Source organism: Corapipo altera, unplaced genomic scaffold (genome assembly GCF_003945725.1).
Source record: "Corapipo altera isolate COAL_440 unplaced genomic scaffold, ASM394572v1 80, whole genome shotgun sequence".
Taxonomy (NCBI): Eukaryota; Metazoa; Chordata; class Aves; order Passeriformes; family Pipridae; genus Corapipo; species Corapipo altera.
The window spans coordinates 165,835-175,152 of record NW_020885025.1 but is presented as its reverse complement, the minus strand read 5'-3'; the positions used below and the strand labels follow the sequence as shown (position 1 = coordinate 175,152).

The 9,318-nt window shown below is 55.0% G+C and overlaps 1 protein-coding gene across 1 annotated transcript in view; it reads right to left on the bottom strand.

Moving 5' to 3' along the window:
* IGSF21 (immunoglobin superfamily member 21) overlaps positions 1-9,318 on the bottom strand; it is a 40,757-nt gene that overhangs the window by 6,751 nt on the left and 24,688 nt on the right. The window contains exon 3 of the mRNA XM_027668069.1: positions 3,496-3,617. Coding sequence (XP_027523870.1) covers positions 3,496-3,617 — 122 coding nt within the window. The remainder of the gene's footprint in view (positions 1-3,495; positions 3,618-9,318) is intronic.

Here is a 9,318-nt window from a genome sequence, read left to right as displayed (position 1 = left end):
CTGGTCCTCAGCATCCCACCCTGCTGGTCCTCAGCATCCCACCTTGCCAAATTGGCAGGATCCCTCTGTGCCAGTTGGGACCATCATCCCACCTCACTGGCTGGCAGCATCCCACCTTTCTGGTTGGCAGGATCCCACCCTTCTGGTCCTCAGCATCCCACCTTTCTGGTTGGCAGGATCCCACCCTTCTGGTCCTCAGCATCCCACCTTTCTGGTTGGCAGGATCCCGCTTTGCCATCTGGCAGCACCATCCTGCCTCACCAGCTGGCAGCTTCTGACCTTGCCAGTCGGCAGCATCACCCCACCCCCCCAGCTGGCACATCCCACCCTGCTGCTCTGCACCATCCCACCTCCCCGTGCAGGAACATCACCCTGCCTTCCCAGCAAGCAGCATTCCACCTCAGTGGCTGGGAATGTTGTCCTGCCTTCCCAGTGACCAGTATCCCACCTCACCAGCCAGCAGGATCCCACCCTGCCAGCTGGCAGCATTCCCCCTTTTCCAGTTGATGTCACCATCCCTCCTCACTGGCAGCATCATCCCACCTCACCACCCGGCAGGATCCCGCCACGCTGTCAAGGGTGGGAGCAATTCCCACCTGGAGCACCCAGCAAGCCACTCCCAGTTGAAGGATCCCACTTGGTGGGCACCTCATGGGGCTTCCCCATCCAGGGGCAAATCTGGCACTGCTTTCCCAACTCCTTCCCACCAACCCTTGGCTGCCTTCCCACACCTCCTCCTCACACTCGAGCCCCCGCCAGCACAAACAAGCCCCCACTGAAGTGAACAGTCACTTGGCAGCTCCTTTTAACGGTCACAACGCTTTCAACTGAGCCTCCACCATCTGTTCCAGCCTCTAATTATCCGTGTTCGGAGCGGGAAATCACCCACCCACCCCCTCCATCAGCAGCATGAGGAGCAGGTTTGGGCCCCACCAAGCTGGGGACTGGCTCCAGACTAGTGGCTGCTCCTCCCCGTGAAGGAGCCCTTTGGATTTGGGTGTAAAACAGCCCTAACTGGGTCAGTCTGATGTTCCCGGGGATGGCAGAGAGGGAACCACCAGCCCTGCAAAGGCAAAACGCTGCCTGGCGTGTCCTCTGCGTCCTCTAAGCACGCTGGAAAGAAGGAAAGAAAATTATATAGATATTCATGGAGAACGTCTGCTGCGACGAGGGTGGGATTTTAATCAGAGGAAGGGAAAAAAAACCCAAACTGCAGGATTGGATATTGGATATCTCCTGGCTTTGCTCTTCACATCTGAGCGGGCGGCGTTCAAAGCCGGGATGAAAAGAGGCAGCTCCGCCAGCCCTCTGTGCTGTGCAGATAAGGGCTGTGCCACCCGGGATAACACTCCGTGGGACAGCTCCGACGTGACCGTGCCGTGACAAAGATTTCCCGGAAAATAATTAATAAATAGGTGAAAATACAGAATGACAGGGAATGAGTGGATACAGCCAGGAAACGATTGACCCGTCACCAAACCCTTCCTGATATTGCTCCTCTTCTTCAGTAGAGCCCCAAAATAAGGCAGGACCCCCTCCCTCCCCCCCCAAAAAAAAGCCAATGATTTGGAAAACAAGCTCTTTTCATACCCTCTGAGAAATATCTCCTTCTCCCCAGGCAAGTTGCTATTTTCCTCTGAAAAAAAAGGCAACTCCATGAAAAGATTTCAGCGCCAACATCCCCGGCTCCACGGACGATTTGCCGGCGCCGTGCCGACGATTACCGAGCCTTTTAAGTGCCTGGTCCTAGGGCGGTGAAATTTTCTGCTCGCAAATTCTATTAGTTCTACAATACTCAGTGAAAGGGAGAAAAATGGAGGGTTTGGAGCCAAAAAAAGCAGCTGCTTTTCGGTGCTGGGTGGGTGCGATGCGCCATGACCGGGTGAGCGGGGCCCGTCCTTGTCCCTCGCTCAAGGGCTGCTCCGGCTTGCTCCGTGCACAGGGAATGTTTTATTCCCCATCCCTCGCTCCAAGGGTGCTCGTGATCCCTTGCTGTGCACAGGGAACGTTTTAATCTGGCTTAATTCCCAGTTTTCCCGGCGCTCCCGGCTGGAGGAGAGTGACAGCCAAACCCGGCACCGAGCGAACCCACCGGCTTTACGGCAGGAACCACGGCAGCGGAGTCAGGGAATGTGTAATCCCTCCGTGGAGCTGCCAAAACGTTCTCCAAACAGTAATTAGTCATGTCAGGAATTTGTACAACATGTGGCTGAGCAGAGCCACGGGGAGACAAAACGAGGGAGAGCAGCACCCACGGAGTAGCCTCTGCTCATCCCCCGAGAATGTCCTGAGCACCCTCTGACTCTCCCGAGCATCCTCTGTGCAACCCCTGAGCAACCTCTGACTCTCCTGAGCATCCTCACGAGCATCCCGAGCACCCTCTGACTCTCCTGAGCATCCTCTGTGCAAGCTCTGAGGATCCTGCACTTCTCCTGACCTTCTTGAGCATCCTCTGAGCAACATTTGACCAATTCCTGACACTTCTGAGCAACCTCTGAGAATCCTGAGCCTCTCCTGACCTTCCTGAGCTTCTCCAGAGCATCCTCTGAGCAAACCCTAAGCAACCTCAGAGCATCTCCTGACCTTGCTGCTCCTCAGCTGAGCATCCCCTGAGGAACTCCTGACCCTCCTGAGCAGCACCTGAGCATCCTGAACTTCTCCTCGGCCTCCCCCTGGTGGGGCCTGAGGATCCTCCTGAGCAACCCTTAAGCAACCTGAGCATCCTCTGAGCATCTCCTGAGCAACCCCACAGTATTTCCAACCCTGTTTTCCTGCCCTTTCTCCACTCTAAATCCACATTAATTCCCACAGCTGTCTCACACACTGGCTTATAATGAAAAATAACTCCGAGTGTAGTAGAAAAAAACAGCGAAAAACTCCCCCCAAAAAATCAAATTCCAAAGAATTAGAAAGGATTTCCCACTTCACACCTGCTCATCGGATGGGATGAGCTGTGCCAAGCCCTTTTCCAACCCTTCCACGGACATTTGCAGGTGCAAACCATCCCCTCACTTAAGGAAATTACTATTTTCCCCACCACACACGGAATTTTTATTACCCCACGCTGGGAAAAAACGAGCTTTGAAATCCGATTAGAAAAATCTAATTTAAAAAGGAAACAAGGGGGAAAAAATAAACGGAGAAGGATAAATACTTCATCCTGGGTTCTTTACCTTGAATTAAACCTCCCCTGACCTTTTTTCCAAGCTCCAGTTTTGTTTTTATAACACTGGCAATAAAGCAAGTGTGTAATTAGTAATAAAACTGACACTCCTGCAAGTGATTTCACACTTGGAATAAAAGCAAAGAGAAGCTTCTGTGCCTGGTTTATATATAAACACAGACTCTTTTTTTCCCAATTTTCCCAAGCCTTGTATTTCTTTGCCCATTTCCACCACGGAGACACACCGTGGCCATTGCCATAATCCTCTCAGCTGCCCCAAAATGGGGAAAAATTCCTAAAAAGAGACATTAAAATAGACATGAGGGACTCACCGCACGGTGGACTGATAAACCAGGTCCTCCCTCTTCCGATAATTCTCCATCTGGGAGAAGTTGGTGGAGAACATGGCATCAAAGGTGAAGATCTTCTGCTTGATGGTGCCACCATCAGTGACCTGTGTAAAACAATCAGCCCCATTTATGAGATGCCCATGGGTCAATTTTGGCAATTCCAAGTAGCTTTGTGACCACTTTTTAATATTTTTAAGGTTTTTATTATTAATATTTTAATATTTTTATTTACATTTAAATATAATCATGATAAACACTTCAAATGTATTTATTTTAAAATGTTTACTAAATGCATTTTAATATTTATAATAGAATTGTTTTAATTTTTATAGAGAGAATCCCAGAATCATTTGGGTTGGCAAAGCCCTCCCAGCCTATGGATCCCCCTGTGCCCAATGCTCTTGTCCCCAGCCCAGAGCACTCAGTGCCATTGCCAGGCCTTCCTTGGGCACCTCCAGGGCTGGGGACTCCAAACCTCCCTGGGCAGCACCTGCCAAGGCCTGACCACCCTTCCCAGGAAGAAATTCCTGCTGATGTCCAACCTGAGCCTCCCCTGGCACAGTTGGAGGCCGTTCCCTCCCCTCCTGTCCCTTGTTCCCTGGGAGCAGAGCCCGACCCCCCCACACTCCCCCCTCCTGTCAGGGAGTTGCAGAGCCAGAAGGTCCCCCCTGAGCCTCCTTTTCTCCAGGCTGAGCCCCCCCAGCTCCCTCAGCCCCTCCTGCTGCTCCAGCCCCTTCCCAGCTCCGTTCCCTTCCCTGCACACGTTCCAGCCCCTCTGGGTCCTCCTTGTCCGGAGGGTCCCAGCGGTGCCCCCGGGGCTGGAGGTGCCCCGGCCGTGCCCAGCACAGGGACGGGCCCTGCCCTGTTCCTGTGCCCCCCTGGGCCGGGCCCAGCCCGGGGCCATCGGCCTCTCGCCCCCCCGGGCACACCCGGGTCGTGTCCGGCCGCTGCCACCGGCACCCCCAGGGCTTTCCCGGCTTTCCAGCCTGGAGCGTTCCAGGGGTTTGTCCTGACCCAGGTTCAGGACCCGGCACTTGGCCCTGTTGACGCTCCCCCTTGTCCCTGAATCCAGCCTGTCTCGACTCCTCTGCAGAGCTCCTGCCCTCCGGCACATCCACATTCCCTGGACTGGGGTTGGCCGGGAACTTCCCGAGGGTGCCCTCAATACTTTTATTGATTAACATCAATAAATATTTTTTATTTATTTGTCATTAAAAGCAAAATCCACACGTTTCCACCCAGTTATGGCATCACCAACTCTTATGTCCAGCTGCTTACTGGGGTTGGGATTTTTAAGTGGAAAAAGGTTCTTTTTAGGTCTGGGGAGGACTCATTCCTCCCCTGTGTCCCCCAGTGCCTTCAGATTTATCTGCCCTTCTTCTGAGGAGGAATTTTAGCAGAAAATTAAGAAGGAAAAGTCAGAGGAAAGCAATGCAGGAGGAGATGTGCATTTTGGGGCTGAAACAGCCCAGCTCAGTCCCTCAGAGGGATAAAATAGTCATGTTTTAAAGCAAACCAGGTGCAGAAGAAGATTTTGGGGTTCAGCCCCCCAAACCCAGCATCTCCTGGGGACAAGATCCCACTGACCACACCCAAGGCATCTCTCCTGCTTGGGCAAAACACTCTGATTCCAGATTTCCTCTTTTCCACCTTTTTTAATGGTAAAAAAGAAGAAAATCTGTCACTAAAACCATCTCTTCAAATTTATTCGCCCAGGCTGAGGCTTTTATTGCAAAGAAAACACACGGGCATGGGATAAAGAAGTGTGGGAGGAATTATCGGAGCTGTAAATCTCGGCCTTGGGAATGAGGGTAAGTTTTCAAGGACACATCTGATTTCCCCTGACTTGCATTTACACCCCGGGGTGAGTTTAAGGAGCCGCTCCTGGACGTAGAGGTTCTTTGTGTATAATCTCCAAGGATTTTTAGGGGTTATTTTAGGGATGCAGCGAAGCTGTTGGGAAGGAAGCTTTGGGAATGGGGGGGAGGTGGATGTGACACCCACGGATCAGTCACGGGAGTTCCCCGGTACGTCTGGACAGATGCGGACAAACCACCAAGCTCCGTCCGAGGACAGGAGTGGGAAATGCAGCTGGAAGTCGTTCGTGCCACTGCTCAACCCCCCTCCCGGGGACCCCCGGCATTCCCTGAGGATGCACAGCAAGGGAAGATGCGGAGCCCGGTCGCGGGGGGATTACAGGCAGTTAATAAACTCCCAGGAAAAGGCACACGGAAAATAGTCTCTCTCCGGGGATTAGACCTACTTTCAGCCTTTTATCTGTGCCCTGGGGTCATTTTTTTGGAGAGGAGCTCCATATAAAGTTGCTGCTAAACCCCCAGGGGAGTGGGAGCGGCCAAGCCAAGCCCGATGCTTCCCGCTGGGAACAAGAAAGGATGATAATTGGGCAGCATCGGATGGCGACTGCCCCAGATTACATCTCCACATCAAGGAGTGTGAGGAAAAGGGGCATGAGGAGAGGAAATGCACATTTAAAGCACCGGAGCCGAGCTCAGACAGCCCGAGGCTGCCTCCTGCATTATTTATAAATCCCAAGAAAAATCTTATTCCTGACAAAAACCCGGCGACTGCCACAGCACAGGGTGGCATTAACCTCCTGCTCCTTCCTGCTGTCGCAGAGGCAGCTCCCTCCTGCCGCCCTCACCTCGCTGGTGACCCGGGCGTTCGCTGCCCCCAAAATACAGCGGCCCCATTAATATCCTCGGAGCCTCTGGCCGGGATGCCCAGTGGGTTCAATAGGCATCGGCAAGCGATGGATGCAGGATCAAGGGGGATGAAGGGAGCGATTTTGGAGGGCAAAGTGGGTTGTGAAGTGAACATCACCGGGCTCCAGTCCAGGTTCGGTGTCCTGGGGCTGCATTGACACCCCCTCTCCAAGCAAATGGACAAGCACTTGCCATGGAAAGAGGGAAAATCCCCTGGAGGGGCTGTGAGGGGTGACTGCAATGCCCGGGTTATTCAGGGGGAGCAGCACCGGGGTCTGCAGTGTCCAAGTCCTTGTCACAGCACTGGGAGAAACTCATCCTGCTGCAAAACTCCTTTTTTAGCTTTTTTTCTGACTCCCTTGCCCATTCCCTTGAGAATCCACATTTAGCTCAGCTGGTTGGAATCCACCCTCCCATCCCGAGCTTGCTGGACCACCTTGCCCAGAGCCACCAGCATCAAATTCACCACCAAAACCCCAGATTATTTGATTTACTTGCCCAAACCCAGGTGGTTTGACCCCAAAATGCACTCCAGGACCCTTCTCCATCCCCCAAAAGGCATCACTTAGGCTGGTACCCCCTTTCTCCCACAGGAATGACCAAATGATTATGACAAGTGGGTTGTTCAATTTTGGGAAGCACATCCCAGCCTTCCTGGAGCAGGAACGATGCCCTGGTAATAGAGAGCTCAATAAACTGCTGCTGCTCATGACCTTCTCTCCCTGCCTGAACATGAGGAATTAAAGGAGTTCCCCACCCTGACACTTAAATTATCATCTCGAGGCACGGAGACAACCCAGCCGGGCGAGATGAATGGCACGAGTCAGACCTCTCGCAGCTGCAGGTCCCAAAATCTCTCCATCAGCAGCTTTGCTCAGCTTTTAGGGAATTTCTCCACATCCATAAAACTTGAGTTTTCCCCAAAGGGGAGCAAGTGTGGAAATCAGAGGCACAACCACTGGACAATCTGGAGGGGGACGCAAATTTCAGGGAGATGTTTTCCAGGAGCGAGGAGTGAAAAGCAGCGTCCTGGTGCCTCTTCCCAAGCATTCCTGAATTTTCCGAGGCTCTGGGCTTTCCCAACAGCACCGAAGGGCACAGGAAGAGTTTGGAACAGCCTCAGCACATCGTGTGCCCTTCTGTTGGCCCCTGCATCCCGTATGCCCCCTCCCCTGGAGCCGCTGCTGCTGCCAGCGGGGACTTTATCACTGTCACCAGCAACAACTCCCGCTCGAGCCCCGCGGGAGGCGCCGGCCGGGCTGGGATGTCTCCCTTCTCCTAATGGGCACTGGCAGGGGAGAGGGGCTGGAATGTCTCCCTTCTCCTAATGGGCACTGGCAGGGGAGGCCCCCGCGGGGACGGGGCTTTGTCACCGTCGATCAGGCGGCTCCGAGCGGTGCCACCGACCTCGGGATGCGCCAGGAGCCACCGGCCGGGGGGAGCACTTGGAGCCTCCGTGGGCTTTGCCAGGCAGGGACCGGCCTGAATGGAGTAAAGGATTTGTAATCCCTGTGCACCGAGGGCGGGCTACAGAGAGCAGTGACCTTACATCAGGGATACTACAGAGAGCAGTGATTTACACCATGGATACTACAGAGAGCAGTGAACTTGCATATAGGTACTCCAAGGAGTAATGCCTGTGCCTCACGGGTGCCACAGAGACCACGGCACGTACCCCATGAGTGCTGTGGAAATGCCCACACACCATGGCTACTCCACGGAGCAGTGCCCACACACCAGGGATGCCTGTACACCATGGATACTACAATGAGCAACGCCCGTACAGCACAGGTACACCGGGAACACCCGGACACCGCGGATACCACCAGGAGCAGGTGCAGCGCGGATGCTCCAGGGAGCAGCGCCCGTGCCGGGTACCGCGGACAGCACCGCGGACAGCACCGCCAGCTCCCGCGCCGAGTTATTTTTCTTCTTGCTAATTAGACTGAGCACCAAACTCTAATTAACGGAGGCAGAGTGTCTGCCCCCGGCCCCGCGGGGTCCCCTCCGTGCCCGCTGTCCCTGTCACACCCCCCGAGTCGGTGGGAGCCCCGCGCCCCGCCGGGGACCGCTCCTGTCCCTCGTCTGACACCAAACCCTGCGTTCCCTGCGGTTCCTGGGCTCCCCGAGCCCCCGGCTGTGAGCACAGACCGGCTGCCGCCGGCTCCGCATTCCCTGGAATTCCCAGGCTCCCCGAGCCCCGGCTGTGAGCACAGCTCGGCTGCCGCCGGCTCCACTCCCTGCCCTGCCAGATGTCTGCGCAGAGCCGCGGCGGGGACTCGCAGGATTTCCCCTCCCTCTCCTGCTTATGTATTATTTTTTTTTTTCAGAGCTCTGCACTGCTGCAAAGAGTCCTCCTGTCCCTCCCCGGCCCCGCGCGGCATGGCAGTGACCACACTAATCAGGTCTCGAGTGCGACCCCCGAGACTCCAACCAGCAACTCGGCAGCTCCGGGGCCCCGCGGCCTCATTACGAGCTCTTTTGCGCGGCCGGCTCCGCCCTCGCCTCCCGCGAAGGGTTTTTGGGCACTCGCCTGATGTGCAGGAGCTGCAGCTCCGTGTTCGCACGGAAGGTTCTCGGGCACATCGCACCTTCCGGAGGTGCTGTGATGGTGTTGGGGGGGTGGATATTAATTAACACCTCTGCAGAGGTGCGGGTTCCTGTTCAGGCTGCCAAAAGCCCTTTTGCTCAGCCCAGCTCTCCTTGGCTCTGCCGTGGATTTGTGGCTCTCGCTGAGGGGTTTCTGACCTCAGGGAAAGGTTTCCCTGGCTGCCGGCCGTGCCCAGCCCTCAGCCACAGGCTTCCCGGGGAATTTATGGAAGGGGGGTCTGGAGGGGTTAGTTTGCAGTTTGCTTCTTGGGGGGGTTTTGCCCGTGGTAAACTGCCCCTCCCGGGCCTTGGTGTGCCCCCCCTGGGGGGTTCTGCACCCACCCAGGGGGGTAAGGATGCATCCCATAGGTTAAGGATCCACCCCATGGGTTATGGATCCATTGATGGGTTATGGATCCATCCCCTGAGTTATGGATGCACTCCATGGGTTATGGATCCATCCCCTGGGTTATGGATGCACTCCACGGGTTAT